Here is a 19,312-nt window from a genome sequence, read left to right as displayed (position 1 = left end):
AATTTAGCCAGGTGCCTTAAAGGATTCCCTATAAAGCCTGAGAAATGGCCCTGACCGGTTTGGCTCAGTGGATAGAGCGACGGCCTGCGGACTGTAGGGTCCCAGGTTCGATTCCAGTCAAGGGCATGTACCTTGGTTGTGGGCACATCCCCAGTAGGGAGTGTGCAGGAGGCAGCTGAATCGATGTTTCTAACTCTCTATCCCTCACCATCTCCCTTCCTCTCTGTAAAAAATCAATAAAATATATTAAAAAAAATAAAAATAAAATAAAGCCTGAGAAATGAACATAATGTCAAAAGATAAAATCATGGAAACAATTTGGATTTTGTTAGTCTTATTTTTTAAAATAATCCTTCCATTCCTCAAGTTTTTATTCTGTAGAGTTCTACTTTTTAACTCCCATGGTTCTTTAGATCTCTTTCATTTCCCATTTTTCTTCTGATCATGATATATATATATATATATATATATATATATATATATATATATATAATTTAACTTTTCATTTCTCAACAATTTTTGCCTATTACGATCCCTAAATGTTGCCTCAAACAATTATAGAAAGTACAACTGGACAGCACTGGAGTCTAGGGCATGTATTTTATATTCTTCCCTGACCCACAATCTAATATGACTCAACTTGAAATTACTTAACTAGTTTGCTTAGTTGGTTATCATAAAAATCATGGCTCCATAAAACTTACTCACCAAACTAAGATCAGAGAAGCTTCATGGAAGAATCCCACATAAACTATTCGTTTAAGTCCGCAACCCGGGCATGTGCCCTGACTGGGAATCAAACCGTGACCCCCTGGTTCATAGGTCGACACTCAAACACTGAGTCAGGCATGCTGGGGAGAAACTTTATTTTATTTTATTTTATGTTTTTATTGATTTTAGAGAGGGAGAGGGAGAAAGATCGATGAGAAACATCAATAAGCCATCAAATCATAGATTCTCATGTTTGACTGTATATACTAGTAGCTCATTATTAACCATAGCAAGGCCTTGCCAGACTCCAGGGAATATCTATTCTCAGGTGAGCAAAATACCTTATATTAAATGAAAATCAACTGTAAGGATTAGTACTTCACTCACAACTTGTTTTGGTGTTGTCATGAGTCTAGAGCCCCACTATTTGTTTTGGTCAAAGTTTACTCCTGTACATAAATATACATTTGTCATTGAAGGTGCTGTATTTTTAAATTGTCTCTTTTCTCCTTCAGTTAATTTTCAGAATTTAAAACATGCTATGAAAAAAATGTTTAAAGAGAATCTTTATTCTAGTGAGGCAAGGGATACTTTTATGTTTTAGCCATTGATTGTAAGCTTTAAAAATAAATCTTTGGGAAAAAAATCAAGACATAATGCAAAGTCTATATTTATAACTGGTTCCTGCTATCCAATGCTAATTCTCCTCTAAGTTCAGTTTGCTTATTAAATAAGACTATGCCTCTGTGATAGGCCAGGTCCCAGGAAGGACAGATATTACCATTCCAACTCTCACTGGGGATAGAAGAGAAACCTGTAGTTTACAGGCTCCCAGATTCTATCTTATATATATCCAATACTTAAAGTGTTATTTGTTTCAAAGAGCTAGTGTCATCAAATGCTAATTCTGTATAGTGGCCACAGAATTTTGATTCTTAAAAATTGGTTATTGAACTGAATTTATTTTACTAATCCCATTTATTTCAAAATAACCCTTCTGGTTGTCCACTTAGCAGGACTGGGGAACCGTTTTTTTGCTAAGGGCCATATGGATATTTATAACATCATTCACTTAATATAAATTTGTTGATAAATTTACACTCCTAGATTTATTGAATTTCAAGTCCTCCCCATAATTGCCTTGGTAGGGCCAGACCAAATGGTTTTGTGGACCTTATACAGCCCTCTTGCTGGATGTTCCCCACCCCTGACTTAAGAGTATCTCCAAACTGGTGTTTGAACTCAGGCCTCAGGAGTAGCTGAGCTTGAATTCCTTTCCTTTGGTATCACACTTTTGGCCTAGTCCAGGGGTGGGCAAACTTTTTGACTCGAGGGCCACAATGGGTTCTTAAACTGGACCGGAGGCCTGGAACAAAAGCATGGATGGAGTGTTTGTGTGAACTAATATAAATTCAAAGTAAACACCATTACATAAAAGGGTACGGTCTTTTTTTTTAGTTTTATTCATTTCAAACGGGCCGGATCCGTTTGCCCCCAGCTGACCTAGACACAGAAACTTTTTTATAAAATATATTTTTATTGATTTCAGAGAGGAAGGGAGAGAGATGGAAACATCAATGATGTCTCCAGCATGCTCCCGACTGGGGATTGAACCCGCAACCTGGGCATGTGCCCTGACTGGGAATCAAACCGTGACCTTTAGGTTGACACTCAAACACTGAGTCACACAGGCCAGGCACGTTTATGTTTTTATTGCTTTTAGAAAGGGAGAGGGAGAAACATAGATGAGAGCCATCAATCAGCCCCCCCCCCCCCCAGGGAATCAAGCCTGCAACCTGGGGGTGTGCCCTTACTGGAGATTGGACTGGGGACCTCTCTGTGTATGGGGGGATGTTCAACCCAACTTACACTACCCCAGGGCAACACAGAAACTTTTAAATGGAGTTAAAAGGGAAAATACAACAGCTGAGAACCTAAAAAGCCCTCCAGCTAACATCTGTGCAACACATCGAATACTAGTAAGCTAGTATTTTCTATATGTCTAAAGAATGGAACTGAAAGTGGTATTAGAACTAAGCACAATGACAATGGCTTTCTGCTCAGTTTAGACATGAGTTTTAGAACAGAATAAGGAAAAGAAACAAGTCTAAAACAGGACAAGAACAGAAGAATGGTACCCCTTCCCAAAATAAAGTGTTAGTACAGGGCAATGGATTATTTTTAGTTTTAATGTTACTTAAATAATAAGAATATAGGAAAAATTCTATTAAATAATACAACTTAGCCACAGAGTGAACTTGTAAGACTTTAACAAAGAAGGTCTAGAGAAAAAAATCCTTTGGATGAGAATAATAATATTTATGGACTGAAAACATCCTTGACAATAGTCGTCATTTAGGTTTGAGGTAAATTCAGTGGCATAATCCTCCAAAAGAATTTTTTTTTTTCTTAAATATATTTTATTGTTTTTTTACAGAGAGGAAGGGAGGGATAGTTAGAAACATCGATGAAAGAGAAACATCAATCAGCTGCCTCCTGCACACCCCCTACTGGGGATGTGCCCACAACCAAGGTACATGCCCTTGACCGGAATAGAACCTGAGACCTTTCAGTCCGCAGGCCAATGCTCTATCCACTGAGCCAAACTGGTCAGGGCAGAACCTTTCTTTTTTTAAAAAAAATATTTTTATTGATTTCAGGGAGGAAGAGATAGAAACATCAATGATGAGAGAGAATCATTAATCAGCTGCCTCCTGCACGCCCCCTACTGGGGATTGAGCCTGCAACCCAGGCATGTGCCCTTGACCAGAATTGAACCTGGGACTCTTCAGTCCGCAGGCCAACACTCTATCCACTGAGCCAAACCAGCTAGGGCAAGAATATCTGACATAAAAAGGAACAGAATGTGGAAAAGGATGTTCCAACTATCCTCTCCATTCACGCCCCAAGTTTGCACAGACTGCTCTGCTATTCCTGCCTTTCCTGTTTTAATTTCTTCTCAGTGGAACCATTGAGGAAACAGAAATGGTGATACTGAACCAGATATAAACAATCTCCAATGAAGACCTTAATAAATAGCTTCAAAACAAGCATTTTTAGGCTCTAGCCATTATCCATTGGTAAATATGCATTTGTTGGCTTCTTTTTTCTTGGACAGTCAAGTCTTGAAAGCTTCAGATGTTGTCCTCCAGAACTTCAAAGTATTTTATTAAAGAATGGATTTCACTTACCTGCTTCATATTCTGGTGGCTACTCTACCAATATAAATTTAGTCTTCATAGATTTAAAAAATATATTTTCATAGCAGTAAGTCTGTATCCATTATTGTGAAGTTTGCTTTCAAGGGAATTTGATGTTCCATCATGAGTTAAATTACTTGCTCCCAAAGTAACTTCATTTGAAAGATGTCATAAAGTTCCTAGCTCTCTATTAAAATTCAAGCCATTCTGTCATGTAAATACAGTTAGATGGTGAAATCTCACCACCTTCATGGCAGTCGTCAAAAACCTTTAAAACAGAAAAATGTTAATATTCAAACTGAAGTTTTAAAAAAATTATACTAATAAAGTAAAATTAAGTGTCAACTATAACTCAAATTTCTATTAACTAACTATCCAAGACCCAACCATTTACTTAAAGCACTATTAAAAACAAAACTTTCAAATTGAAGGAGATTAGGTCTGTATTTAAGGACACACTGTAATTAGGCCTGCTCTGTGATCATAAAGTTACTTAATGGGAAACCTTTTACTACAGCATTAAGATGACCATGTTCACCTGCCCACTGGGGAAAAGGCTATCAGGGGGTACCACAGGAATACAAGGGAGATCTATACATAGGAATGACTTAGTTTTGACTAACCAAATGTTTCCTGTTTAGCTACTTTTGTTTTTGTGAAGGGTGCCGAATAGAATTTCCAATATGCTAGCCTTTTTTCTAGTAATTGAAACCATGGCATAGAATGCTTAGATATATAGAAAAGGGCCAGTTATCTATAATAATAAAAGCATAATATGCTAATTAGACCGGATATCCTTCCAGATGAAGCCAGGGCTGCAAGGGAAGCCTGGGTCCCGGGTGCCTTCCGGCGCCCGGAGGGAAGCCTTGGTCCTGAGTACCAGAGGGAAGCCGGTGCCAGCAGCCGGGGGAAGGAAGGCCTACTCTTGCACGAATTTCATGCATCGGGTCTCTAGTAATGAAATAAAACACAGACTAGCAGCCCATGAATATAAATGCGATGAGGGCTGGAGCAGTCCCTATAGCACACAATTGGCACTCATAAACTATATGGGAATGAATGAATGAATAGTACTTGGGCATATTGCAGGGGACAGAACATTACCTCTGAGTTTGAATCCTGGTTGTTACTTCTAAGCTACATGCTCTTAGGTCTTTCTTAGCCTAAGTTCCCTCCTACTTAAGGGAAAATAACACCAGTAGCTCTCAAAGGGACATAAGGAGGATTAAATGAAATCACATAAATCTTCAAAAACACGTCTGACTATGGTACGTTCTCAACAAATCTCATTTCTCACACTACTCAGGTTAAATGACTAATAGTTGTCAAAAATTGTCCATTTTAGGGCTAAGAGCAGAAAACACAGATCTCTTATGTAAGGCAATGATTTGTTCATTAAATATCAAGATTACACGGAGGTTTGAGTAATTCTTGGTCAACCCTGAGAGTCAGAGAACTGGGGTGTGCTTGCTGGTACGTTATGTGGCATTTGCACTTGGAGGTAGTCAAGTGTAACGTGAAGCCTCTTGAACTCACCGGGCAGAGTCCACAGGGGGCCCGGACCAAGCCCGTAGGTGGGATGATTGGATTGACTGCTCTGTACAGTTTCATGTGTCCGTCTACACTGCCAACTGTGCCTTCCTTTGCAGCGATGATAGTCATCTCCACTTTCCCATCATATATGAGTGTATTCAAGATGGTTTCAATGTCCTCCATGGACAACTCTACCTGTAAAGGGGATATATTAAAAATGAAACAAAAAGGACAAAGACACATTCTTTTGGAGGGAGTTAAAAACAAGTCATCGAAAACACAAAGAGGCTGAACAATGATCCAAGTTAGCACAAACCACTCAAATGCTAGGGACAGAAATCTTACCTCAAACTGAGTTTGATATCTTTGCTCTTTAATGTCATACCTAGAAGTCTTATAAAGTCAAGTTTGGCAAGAACTGGATGGAGATTTATAAAATGCTTGAGCAGAAAGTACTTTAGACATAGAACAGTCTTTAGTCAAAATCACTAGTTTTTTTATAAGTGAAAAATCTGGGAAATGAAAAATGACTTGTCCAAATGTTCACTTCAATTTCTTCTTTGATCATGAAAAGCATTCAGCACAGTTTCCTTATGTATAGGACTTTATGTAAAGGTCTTCAAAAAATATGCCGATCCCACCATATATCTCATAAGAAGGAAAATACCAATAAATGACAGCTGATGTGATGACTGTTTGGCACATATATTGAAATGTGCCTGAGAAAGTCAGAACAAACTTCTGAAAGTGAAGTGTACTACCAGGCTCCGCTCTGCTGCACTATCTCCCAAGCCCAAATACACACAGTTCTGACAATGCCAATGGCAATGACCAACTTTGCCTAACAGGCTCAGGATAGTACTTTCTCAAAGTGTGTTCTGCAGAATACTCACAGGTTATCACCTGAAAAAAGGGTATGGGTCAAATATGTTTGGCATATATTGTAAACTATACCACTATGATAAATAAGTTTTTAAAAATAAGATTAAAATTAGAAACTGAGTTCTGACCTTACTGATCCCCAATTCACAGATATATTTCCATACTTCGTGTGATGAAGCAAATGAACTATTTCTTTGTATCATTGGATTCTGTTTGCTTTCTCGGGCTGTTTCTGCCTGTAAGGATAGACACATAAATCTCAGCAAGAACACTACTGTTTTCTGAATACAATTTATACAAAGTGAAATCAACAGAACATATTTTGTTTAGTAAAAATTACCAATTTAATGCCTATAAAACAAGACCTACAAAATTAAACATTATGAAGGAACTTAAAAAGAAATGATTGTTTACTCAATTATGCCTTACCTTGGTTTGTAGGAACTTAAAACACTGTTGGTTAAGCACCTCTACAAATTCAGATTCAAAATCCTGGTCACTGTACCAGGCTCCACCAGTCACAGACCGGTCAGGCTGCAGGTTATAGAGCATATACACCTTTTTCTTTGAGGCCTAGGAAAAAGCATGCACAGAAGATGTGCTTATAAGCTAACAATATCCCAAAACTAAGATGTGAAAAAAGCTCAAAACATTGTATTTTAGAGTTTTAGATTCACAGAATTATTGTGAAAATGGTAATAGAATTCCATTTACCTTGTGATGTTTTCCCTATTATTAGCATCTTACATTAATAGGGTACATTTGTTACAACGAACCAATATTGATATATTATTATGAACTAAAATCTACACTTTGTTCATATTTCCTTAGTTTTTCCATAATGTCATTTTTTCTGGTCCATTTTTCTCCCCAAGATACCACATTAGATTTAGTTGTCATGTCTTCTGAGGCAAATTTTAGTTGTGACAGTTTTTAAGTGTTATCGATGAACTTGCCAGTTTTGAGAATTACTGGTCAGGTATTCTGTAGGATGCCCTTAACTGGGATTTGATCTGATGTTTTTCTGATGATTAGACTGGAAGAAAGATCACAGAGATCAAATGACCTTCTTATCACATCATATCAAGGGGATCTGATTGTCACCAAGTGATGATTGTCCTCAATATGACTTATCAGTGTTGACATTAACCTTAATCACCTGGCTAAAGGTACACTGTAGTTACTTTTTCCCCTGCCCTTTCCTTGGAAGAAAGTTACCATGCACCACCCACAATTAAGGATTAGGAATTATGCTCTACTCTCTTTAGGGTGGAGTGTCTATATAAATTTGGAATTCTTCTGTATGGATTTGTCTGATCTGTCCCACTTATTTATTCAAACATCTACCGGTATGGACTTAGGAATATTTATACTACTTGGTTTGCAACCTTGAAAATATCATGCTAAGTGAAAGAAGCCAGACCCAAAAAACCACACATATGATTCCATTTATAGGAAATGTCCAGAACATTAGTGGTTGTCAGGGCCTTGGGACAAGGAGGTTGGGGAGTGACTGCTAGTGGGGTCACATGTTGGGGTGAGGAAAATGTTTTAAAATTAGAAGAGTGTGATGGCTGCACAATCCTGTGAGTACACTAAAACCCAATGAATCATACCCTTTAAGAGAATTAATTTTGTAATATGTAAATATCTCAATAAAGCTATTAAAAATAAAGATATAGGAGAATTGTAGAAATGAAGCTAGGAGATGGGTATGTGGGGATTCATTATATTATTTACTTCTGTATATACTGGAACTTACCTATTAGAAATGTGAAACAGAAATAATATTCTAACTTAGGGAGTGGTATGACATAAATATCATTGATAAATAAAATCAAATGAATTATCAAATCATTTTTCTTTGGCCTGATGTTTTTTATTCACCTGATTTTTTTTATTTTATTTAATTTTTCAATTACAGTTGACATTCAATATTATTTTATATTTGTTTCAGGTGTACAGCCTTGTGGTTAGATAATCATATACCCTACAAGTGATCCCCTGATATTTCAAGTACCCACCTGGCATCATACATAGTTATTACATTATTGACTATATTCCCTATACCAGTGGTTGGCAAACTGTGGCTCAGTAAACCACTGCTCGCAAGGCACATGCGGCTCTTTGGCCCCTTCAGTGTGGCTCTTCCACAAAATACCGACTTCTGCGCATGGGCCATGAAGTTTCAATCGCATTGTATGTGAGCACCCGCACGTGGTACTTTTGGGAAGAGCCACACTGAAGAGGCCAAAGTGCCGCGGTTTGCCGACCATGGCCCTATACTATACTTTACATTTCTGTGATTATTTTGTAACTATCAATCTGTTCTTCTTAATCCCTTTTCCTTTTCACCCAGTCCCCCAAACTCCCTCCCCTCTAGCAACCATCAATTTGTTCTCTGTATCCGTGAGTCCGTTTCAGTTTTATTTATTCATGTATTTTGTTCTTTTTTTTTTTTTTAACGTATTTTGTTCTTTAGATTCCACATATAAGTACAATCATATATTTGTCTTTATCTGACTTCTTTCACCTAGCATAATACTCTCTAGGTCTGTCCCAAATGGTAAGATTCTATTCTTTTTTTTTTTTTTAAGATTCTATTCTTATAATGTCTAATATTCCATTATATATATATTACCACTGTTTTTTGTTTTTTAATATATTTTATTTATTTTTTACAAAGAGGAAGGGAGAGGGATAGAGAGTGAGAAACATCAATGAGAGAGGAACATTGATCAGCCGCCTCCTGCACACAGCCCACTGGTATGTGCCCGCAACCAAGGTACATGCCCTTGACCGGAACCGAACCCGGGACCCTTAGGTCCGCAGGCCGACACTCCATCCACTGAGCCAAACCGGTCAGGGCTACCACTGTTTTTTTATCCACTCGTCTACCTAGGTTGCTTCCATATCTTTGCTACTGTAAATAATGCAATGAGCATAGGGGTGCATATATTCTTTTGAATTAGTGTTTTTGGTTTCTTCGGATATATACCCAGAAGTAGAATTGCTGGATCATAAGGCAGTTCCATTTTTTAATTTTTAGAGGAACCTCTCTAGTGTTTTCCATAGTGCCTGCATCAATTTGCATGAATATTAAATTCTTATATGTTGAAATTTGTGTTCAAGCAAACTTTAATATAGGGGAATTTTGGCTCCTCTGATACTAAAATCAGTGAGGTCAGCAGCAGATGTCCCTGATGGACACAGCTCTGGAACATAGAGCCCCTGAAGGATGTGATGGGTAGGGTGGGATGAGGAGGAGAAACACTATGTGCTAGAAGAGATGATCCACCAAGGCAGGGATCTTTCTCTGACTTATTCACTACTGTATCGCAAGCACCCAGAACAGTGCCTGACACATAGCAAGCACACGTAGATATCTGTTCAATGAGTAATCTAATATACCAGGATGAAGTAAATTCTTACACATCACAAAATCCAGGAAAAATGTTCAAGATTCCAAAAATTCTTTCCTGAATAGAGTAAATTAGCTTTAGATTTTTGAGTGGGTAAGAAGTTACATATCTAAGTAGCATCTCCAAACCAATTATGAGCTAAATTTTAAAAAATCTTGTTTTGATCAGTTGTTTTAAATCAACACAGCTTAAAGAACAATAAAAACATGAAATATAGTTGGAGCAATATATAAAATAAACATTTGGAAGAAAAGAGAAAATTACTCACTGCTACAGACTTAACAGCTTTGATAAGCTTTTTACTTTCCAAATTCTTTAAAATTTTGTTAATTTCTGTTAATGGCAAATTACTTTTATACCGGATGTCTCTGCTCCATATTCCTATAAGAAAGTAAAGTAAAATAAGTTGAAAACTATAGGATTTATGTTTATAATCCCATTGCTTATATCTCATACCAAAACCAGCAAAATAGGTATCTATATATTGCTAGGGCATAGCTATAGGAAAAATTAAGTGTCATAGAGGCAAGAATCTCACATAAAGTAACAAAAATATTAAAACAATATATGTTATATGTTCTAGTTTCTATAGAAATTTCGTAGAATCCTAGCGTGAACCAAAAGTAGGTTTACAGTTGTTCATATGGAAAATAATACAATAATTAATAAACAATACAAGAATACACCGTTTCGCATACCCACAATTGTAAACCGACTTCCTCTCCCCTCCCAACGCCCCCGTATGGAAGTATATTATTTTCCTCTCCTTTTTACATAAGTAGCAGCACAGACACTGATCCATTCCCCGGGAAGATAGAATCTCAGTCCCTATATTTGGTCCAAAGTCAATGTTTTTTCTGCTTCTTCCTTCACATGCTTACCTTTATTTCCTGCATCCTCTATGATCTGATATACTAGTTTTTCTTGGTTATCTGATCCCTTCATTTTACTGCAGGGGAATAAAGTAGAATTAAAAAGGCAAAGAGGTACAGGATAATCTAATAATCTACATGACTACTTCAATGAATTAGCAGACAAGGCCATCACATTGACTTATTTACCAAAATAAAGACTTACCTTAAAAAGAATGAGACAGGGCTGTATGTACCATAATGAAAAGATGTCCAAGACAGAGTAAGTGAAAAAAACAAGTTGCAAGACAGTATGAATAGAATGATCCCATTTTTGTTAAAAAAAGAAAAAAAGAGAGATTATATATAAATATATAATCATCTATATGTATTTATATATCTAGAAGAAAAAATATTTACCAAATTATTATAAGCAGTTATTTCCGGGAAATGGAACTCACGATAGGAGGCAGGGATGATATGTAAGAGGTTTACATTATGCAATTCTGTATTGGCTTTCTTCCAAAAACATGTATTACTATGGTAATAATCAAAGTTTTCTTAAAATGATATGATTATGTGCTTACCCAGCATTCTGAGAATCCTTTATTCTATACAGAAGGCCTGTATTGCTCCTTAAGAGATCCAACTGACCCTAAAATTTTTAAAGATAGGAAATAGCAGTGAATTACTTTGGAGATACATCAAATCTAATGACAAATGCTAATGCATTCTTTAATATTTTGCACAGACTAAATGTCCTACCTCCCATAGTTATTTGTCAGTTCTTAACTTGAGATTTAAGTTTTCCCCTATCACATACAGTGCATTTTTTAAAATTTAGCTCTTTATCTCATCATTTTCTAAAATATTAATATCTAACAATTACTTATATGCTAGATCCTGGCTTGGTTATATAATCAATGTATAAAGAATTATAAACAAGCATCTTTAGAACATTTTAACAGAAAGTTCACTTGTCCTCAATAAATTGTGATTCAAACTAAAACAAATTCAATAAATATAAATAAGTATAATACAAATAAAATATAATTTACATAATATAAAGTTCAAATAGAAACTAACATGTAAAAACATTTTTTAACACGATGATTAAACTTTACAAAGTTAATAGTGACATTTACTGATATGTGTGATTTCTATTTGTGTTACATGAAAATTAGGCAGAAGAGTTAACCAATGAATAAAAGACCTGCAGTTTTGTTTTTCTGTAACACGTCAAAAGTAAAATAAAGCATGTCTTAACATACTTCTAAATTTCCTTGGGTCTGAACCAGGGGTGGGCAAACTTTTTGACTCGAGGGCCACAATGGGTTCTTAAACTGGACCGGAGGGCCGGAACAAAAGCATGGATGGAGTGTTTGTGTGAACTAATATAAATTCAAAGTAAACATCATTACATAAAAGGGTACGGTCTTTTTTTTTTTTTAGTTTTATTCATTTCAAACGGGCCGGATCCGGCCCGCGGGCCGTAGTTAGCCCACGGCTGGTCTGAACTTCGGAGCACCCGGATGGCTGTACCACTGGGCTTCTGGCAGTTCGGGGAAGACGTGGCTAAGAGAGGCCCCATTCCCATGTTAAGACTGGGCAGACCCATGATTTGGAAATGGGTTTACATATGGCTGAAGAGTAATACCCTCCCTCCCCAGACCCCACTAAGTAGCAAAACTGAACCACAAAGCTCAATTTAAAGGTTCCATTCAGTCATTTAACTCAATCTATGAACATTTAATGAACCAGTACTATGATTGTTGTTTGTGGGTACGAACATGAATTCTAAAAGCGAATCATACACCTAACTTCACTACCATCTGGTTGGCGTTAAGATAGAGGTAAGTAATGGGTGGGATGGGCTCTCAGAGAAGAAGCTATGGCCCAATGTGGGATTCAGGGAGGCTTCCTGGAGACAACAGCAGAGCTGAGTCTTAGAGGATAATGAGGGGTTAGTCTGTGAAGAAAGGGAAGAAGGGCTTTCTAAGCAGGGAAGACAGCATGAGCAAAGGACCTGAGACATGCAACAGCATGATGTGGTTCCTCTGAAACCTAACTTTTGAGACACACGATGGCAAAAGAGGAGATAGGTAAGGGAGGCAGAGACTCACTGTGGTCAACCCATGAGTTTTGACTTAAATTTCTCGCACTGGAAGAAGTATTTCTGGTGGGGAAGTGACTTGGTCAGATCTATATTTAAGACACATCAGACTGTGCTCTGAGGCAGATGGAGCCAGGAGAGCCAGTTAGGATGCACTGTAATAGTCCAGGTAAAAGCCAAGAGCCAGAGCACATGCAGGGATAGTAGGAATGGAAATGGGGGGACAAATTTGATATTTATTTAAGAGGCAAAATCAGTAATAACTTGTGATTTATTGATAATTACTACTGCTTAAAATTCTTCAATAGCTGCACCACTGCCTACAGCCTATAGCCAACAGGACTGGCAGTAGGTGGGGTCAGTCGCAGAGATAGTGAAAGAGAAGGAGGTACTGAGGATGACTTTCAGACAGAAAGGAAAGGGTTGAAAGAGTGGTCAAAGGACAAAAACATTTTCTATTGCCACAACCTCCCAGCATCCCTTCCTCTATTTTTCCTGGAGCTGAAGACCTTCATCATAATTAAATGACTAGAAATCATCAAGAGTCCTTTTTTTCCTGGTGCTAAAACAAGGGTCAGCAATCTGGCTCACTGCTTGTTTTTATAAATAAAGTTTTATTGGGACACAGCCACGCCCATTTGTTTATGTGTGGACCATAGCTACTTTCTTGAAGAGTTATCTATTATAACAGAAACCAAATGGCCTGCAAAGCCTAAAACATATACTATCTGGCCCTTTATACAAAAAGTTTGCCAAACCCTGAACTAGTAGGTTGAAGGGAACATTTTTTTTAAAATATATTTTTATTGATTTTTTACAGAGAGGAAGGGAGAGGTATAGGAGTTAGAAACATCAATGAGAGAGAAACATTGATCAGCTGCCTCCTACACACCCCCCAATGGGGATGTGCCTGCAACCAAGGTACATGCCCTTGACCGGAATCGAACCCGGGACCCTTTAGTCCGCAGGCCGACACTCTATTCACTGAGCCAACCCAGTTAGGGCTGAAGGGAACATTTTAACAGAAAGTTTACTTGTCCTCAAACCTCCATATCCAGAGCCCTTAGAAATCCAATAGCCGTAACCGGTTTGGCTCAGTGGATAGAGCGTCAGCCTGCAGACTGAAAGGTCCCAGGTTCGATTCCGGTCAAGGGCATGTACCTTGGTTGCAGGCACATCCCCAGTAGGGGGTGTGCAGGAGGCAGCTGATCTATGTTTCTCTCTCATCGATGTTTCTAACTCTCTATCTCTCTCCCTTCCTCTCTGTAAAATCAATACAATATATTTAAAAAAAAAAAAAAAAGAAAGAAATCCAACAAAGCTGGTAGATTTAAAAAAGCAAATCAGCCTTAGCCCTGGCCAGGTAGCTCAGTTCGTTAGAGTGTCGTCCTGATAAACCACATACGTACAAGAAACAACCAATGAATGCATCAGTAAGTGGAACAACAAATTGATGTTTCTCTCTCTCTCTCTTTCTCCCTTCCTCCCTCTAAAAAAAAATCAGTAATAATAATTAAAAAAAAAGCAAACCAGCCTTCAGATGATTACTTAGTATAGAAATATTTTACCTAATTGCTATTAAGACCAACTGAAATGCTCTCAGGACATGGGAATTTTGATGATAGGGGAAAGGAAGGAGAAACAGGTAGATTTAGAACATGGGGTACCACTAGGACAGTAGAGAATGACATTAGGGCTCCAGTAAATTAGAAAAGGTAAGAATAGGTAGAAGGGCTTCACTGAAAAAAAACACCACTGCTGTCATTGGGAGCTGAGGCTGCACTTCCTCCCAGGGGCCCAGCACTGGTGACATTTAACTGGACTCATTCCTGCCTCTTGAAATGCTCAGGGTGAGGTTGTGGAGAGTGATACCTAATGAGTTGGCTCTGTGATGATTCACAGAAAAATCAGGGGGATGTGTTTCATAGGGAATGGCCTACCACCCAGAAGTAGAACAGCAAACAGAAGGTCAGAAGAAACTATGCCTATGCGCCTTTATGTATCTTAATGGCAATTAGGTTAACAAATAAAGCAGTCTGAGCTGTTTCCTGGTTTAGAATCTTATCAGTCACAACCTAACACACCTTCCAATGTGTTTTTTTTTTTTAAATAACAGTGCTTTTATTTTTTAAATTTATTGATTTCAGAGAGGAAGGGAGAGAAAGAGAGATAGAAATATCAATGATGTGGGAGACTCATCCACTGGCTGCCTCCTGCATGCCCCACACTGGAGATTGAGCCCACAACCCGGACATGTGCCCCGACTGGGAATCCAACTGTGACCTCTGGTTCACAGGTTGATGCTCAACTACTGAGCCATACCGGCCAGGCTCTTCCAATGTTTTTATGACTAATAATAGGAAGCAATGACAATGTTAACTTAAAAATGTAATTACATTAACTAGTTGGATTCACCTTACCATAGACAAGAGTCTATTGATTGCCACTGCCCGCTGCTGAGCTTCTATATGAGGCATTTCATTTTGAATTACTTGGTCTGTGATTCCATGAGGGAACTGGTGACATAATTCTATAATCCTAGGAACAAAGGCATTAATGATATCATTTTTATTTTTAGTGTGTGTGGGGGGGAACTAGCAGAAAAAATTGAAATTGTGGTGTCTTCACATTTAGCAGACAGTCTGGGTTTCTATGATAGTTCTGAATCAAAGCTTTCAAAATACATGTTTCCATTATTATTTAAAGAAAACTTTTTTTCTCACTAATATGAATTCTAAACTAGAACAAAAGTCAAATGAAAACACAGAAAAAAATATCAGTGCTGCAACTTCAATGTTCTCAGATGCAAGTACACAAAGTTAGGATACAGTGTATTGGGCAGCCATAAGTCTGCAAGCAGGACGCAAATCAGGTATTTCTGGTGGGAAGTCAACATTTATGACAATTCACCACAACTGGGGCGTTTTGGGAATTATCCCTACCCAACAGAAATAAGCCCAAATATTCACACTGTCATGGGATCCTCGTATGTTATTCATAATAGCTTGAAAAAATTGTGTTCTTTAAAAACCATGTGGCAATCTAACAATAGTAGTGCGCTGCTAGGGAATTACAAAATTGAGAGGCTTTAGGTGCCCCACAATAATCTTGACTTAAATTCTGCACCGAAACCACTTGTGGTTTAATGTAGCTTTGTAATCACAAACTGCACCCTAATTTCGCCCAAACGTCAAGTCGTGGGAGTTCCCACAGCGACAAGAGCCACTTTGGATCAGAACATGCATCCTAAAGCCCTTTCAGCGGTTCTCAACCTGTGGGTCGCGACCCCTTTGGCGGTCGAAGGACCCTTTCACAGGGGTCACCTAAGTCCATCCTGCATATTAGATATTTACATTACGATTCATAACAGTAGCAACATTACAGTTACGAAGTAGCAACGAAAATAATTTTATGGTTGGGTCACAACATGAGGAATTGTATTTAAAGGGCCAGAAGGTTGAGAACCACTGCAGGTAAAAACGCCATCTCCTTTCTGAGCGTCGATCACTTTCACACAGGGAGGTAGTGCATCATCACAACTTCCCCAACAGCATCGGGACAGCTACACAAAGTTGCAAACTGTCGAACTCCTTTGGAATTTTTTAAGAGTTTTGTTCTCCGGGGGTGGGAAGGGGATCCAAACCCGGCAATCCCCTCCCTGCGTGCTCACTGAACTTGTCCGGTATCTCCCGACGGTCCACGGAGAAAGGGTCCGGCTGCCCAAATGACCCGCCGGGGACCGAGCCTCACCCACTGACTTACCTGTTTTCTATTTCTACTGGATCCGCGTCGGGCGGCTGCAGCTTCACCTTCACCTCAGCCATGAGGACGCGGTTCCTACACCAGCGGGGTGAGAAGCGCGTAGCTACCTGGCAACCAGCGGTGCCCGGGCGATGGGCCTTCTTCCTCGTGTCGCAGCCGGTCCTTCCTTGTCTGTCGGCTTGAGGTGACCACGCCGCGCCTGCTCCGCCTCACTCACGGGCGCCGCTACATCCTCTTATTCTTTTTTTTTTTAACCATTTTCCCCCTACATCCTCTAATTCTTGCTTCCAGAATGTCAATGCCCGTCGGGCGAATGAGCTTCCTTTCCTCATTCTGCGTTGAGACACCACTTTTTAGCATTTTCCAACCTCTGAGAAGGCGTGTTCTCGGACGCCTACGGTTCCTGCGGGTACCACTCTCCCAGTCAAACGTCACGGGTGGAGCTGGTTGCTAGGAAGCCATTTTTCCGCCAATCGCCTGCTCGGTTCTCAGTAGGCGGGGCGAGGCTCGCAGCGTCAGTGGTAACCGAGACCTTGACCAAGGAGAAGGCAGGAGGCAGTGAGAGGTGGGCTAGCTCGGTGCGGACGGCGGAGGTACCCCCGCAGTGAGAGGTGGAGCGCCCGGCCGGGGACGGCGGAGGTACCTCGGAGGGGCTAATTCTGTCTTGGTGGCCGCGGATAGAGGAAGAGGTGGAGGAGGAGGAGGACAAGGAGGTGGGGGAGGACCTCCCTCAATCCTGCGGAGAAGAGGAGGACCTCCCTCAATCCTGCGGAGAGGAGGAGGAGGACCTCCCTCAATCCTGCGGTAAGGAAGAGAGAGTCTCTGACGGCCCCCGATGGGCGGGGGCCGGGACCAGTCGGGGTTCCAGATCTGAGCGGCGGAGAGTGGGTGGATGGAGGTGGGGGTTTAGGGTGCTGTTTTCCCCACAATGCCATTTGGGCCTGTTGGATTTGGTCTACTTCTCGACCCCTTTCTTGGAGCCCACTCGCCGCCCCGACCTTCCAAAGGCAGCTCCTAGTTACTGCGAGCGAATTACTCCCTCCACAACTATTTTTATTTTGAAGTAATTTTTCAAGTATTTTTATTTTCTATTTTTCTTTATATGTTTTTATTGATTTTTAAAGAGAGAGGGAGAGAGATAGGAAGAAATGGATGACGACAGAGAAACATCGATCAGCTGCCTCCTGCACGCCCCCTACTGGGGATAGAGCGCGCAACCAGGGCATATGCCCTAACCAGGAATCCATCAGGTGACGCTCAACCACTGAGCCACACCAGCAGGGCTCAACTATTTTTATTTTAACTGCCTCTCACATAAATGGAAATGTGAGTTTGAGCAAGTGTCCCAAGGCCAGCCATCCTTTCCGAGGGGCTAGTGATCTGTCAGTATTTGCAGTTCAAATTCTTGACCTCTATCCTGGAACTATGGTAACCAGGCATTAAGTCCACTCCTCCCTTTGTTTATCTCATTTTTGGGAATACTGTCTGTGACAAAACTAAAACCTCGAGATATTCAGAGTAGCATTACTTAGAATTGCAACCACCAAAACTAGTAATATCCTTAAAACCCACCCACAAATTGATAAATAAGATTATATAAATATGTGGAAAATTGTAAATAATAGAGTGATGGTGCAATAAGTAAACAATAAAAATGGAATGAATATGTTGAGTGAAATCTATCCATAATCATTGGAATTTGAATAGGGTGAAGAGTGATGGGAAATGGTTGCTATATTAAGGTGGGGGTTGTTTTTTCCTCCTGAATCCTTCGCATATTAAAAATTATGACACTGCCCAGGGAAAAGGTCAGTAAGGCCTCCACACTCATACTTAATTATTTATAAATATAGTAGATGGAGTGGGAGACTTTTGTATTTGTTGCTTACTTTTTATATTGGTGCCATCTTTCTTTCAGCTGAGGTTTGATACTCTGTCATCCTTCTAAAGTTTCTTTGCAGCTTTCAAATGCAAGAATTACTTGGTGACAACTGCAGGGCCTGGAACCTGGAGCTTTCCCAAAAGAGCTGGCTCTAAATTAACATTTCATGCTGCATGTAAAGTTACTTCTGTTTCTCTGGCATGATGACTTGCCCTGAAGCCAAGAGAGGTAGCACAGGAATAAAAGGCAGGAAAGGCTGATAATGATTCAGAGGAAGCTCAGACCAGATTATTAGTCATGGTCTCTGTTCTGATGCGTTCATTTAATTCGCTCATCTATATATATAAAAGCCTAAGCGACTGGCCGACTGGCTGACCGGCAGACCTGCTGGTAGCTATGATGTGCACTGACCACCAGGGGGCAGACACTCAACACAGGAGCTGCCGAGCAACAGCAACTTTGCAAAGTGCCCTCTCGCACTCTGCGACCCTCTTGGGGGATGTCAAACTGCCAGTTTCGACCTGATCCCCACAGGCCAGGCTGAGTGACCCCACCAGTGCACGAATTCATCACCAGGCCTCTAGTTTAAAATAATTCCCTTTGCCCAGCTGGTGTGGCTCAGTGGTTGCACATCGACTTATGAACCAGGAGGTCACAGTTCGATTCCTGGTCAGGGCACATGCCCGGGTTGCAGGCTCGATCCCCAGTGCGGAGTGTGCCAATCAATGATTCTCTCTCATCATTGAGGTCTCTATCTCTCTCCCTCTCTCTTCCTCTCTGAAATCAATTTAAAAATATATTTAAAAAAGTAATTCCTTTCCAACATCTCATTCAGTCATGCTCTTTTCCCAGGAGTAAGGTAATAATTTACTTACCTGATAATCAAAACTCCACAGAAGACCTCAATAGCAAAAATACAGCTGAAGCAATAATTATTTCAAATAAAAGTTGAATAA

At 39.7% G+C, this 19,312-nt stretch overlaps 2 protein-coding genes across 3 annotated transcripts in view; one reads left to right on the top strand and one right to left on the bottom strand.

Annotated features, from left to right (window-relative positions):
* Positions 1-3,640: 3,640 nt before the first annotated feature.
* On the bottom strand, positions 3,641-16,621 carry POLR3F (RNA polymerase III subunit F). 2 transcript variants are annotated; one of them, XM_006104192.3, is made up of 9 exons: positions 16,475-16,621; positions 15,133-15,250; positions 11,187-11,254; positions 10,630-10,697; positions 10,017-10,129; positions 6,756-6,899; positions 6,455-6,562; positions 5,448-5,639; positions 3,641-4,179 (listed from the first exon to the last, which is right to left on the bottom strand). In XM_006104192.3, the coding sequence occupies exons 1-9, from the start codon at positions 16,534-16,536 to the stop codon at positions 4,102-4,104; spliced, it is 951 nt and encodes a 316-aa protein (XP_006104254.1). In that variant the 5' UTR covers positions 16,537-16,621; the 3' UTR covers positions 3,641-4,101. The 2 variants fall into 2 exon arrangements, with proteins under 2 accessions (XP_006104254.1, XP_023601277.1); XM_023745509.1 differs by lacking the exon at positions 6,756-6,899.
* A 365-nt stretch (positions 16,622-16,986) lies between these two features.
* The window catches only part of DZANK1 (double zinc ribbon and ankyrin repeat domains 1), a 61,601-nt gene continuing 59,275 nt past the window's right edge, over positions 16,987-19,312 (top strand). Inside the window, exon 1 of the mRNA XM_023745513.1 lies at positions 16,987-17,278. The gene's annotated coding sequence lies outside the window, so the exon portion shown is untranslated. The remainder of the gene's footprint in view (positions 17,279-19,312) is intronic.

Source organism: Myotis lucifugus, unplaced genomic scaffold (genome assembly GCF_000147115.1).
Source record: "Myotis lucifugus unplaced genomic scaffold, Myoluc2.0 scaffold_554, whole genome shotgun sequence".
Classification (NCBI taxonomy): Eukaryota; Metazoa; Chordata; class Mammalia; order Chiroptera; family Vespertilionidae; genus Myotis; species Myotis lucifugus.
This window is presented reverse-complemented; position numbering and strand designations above follow the sequence as displayed.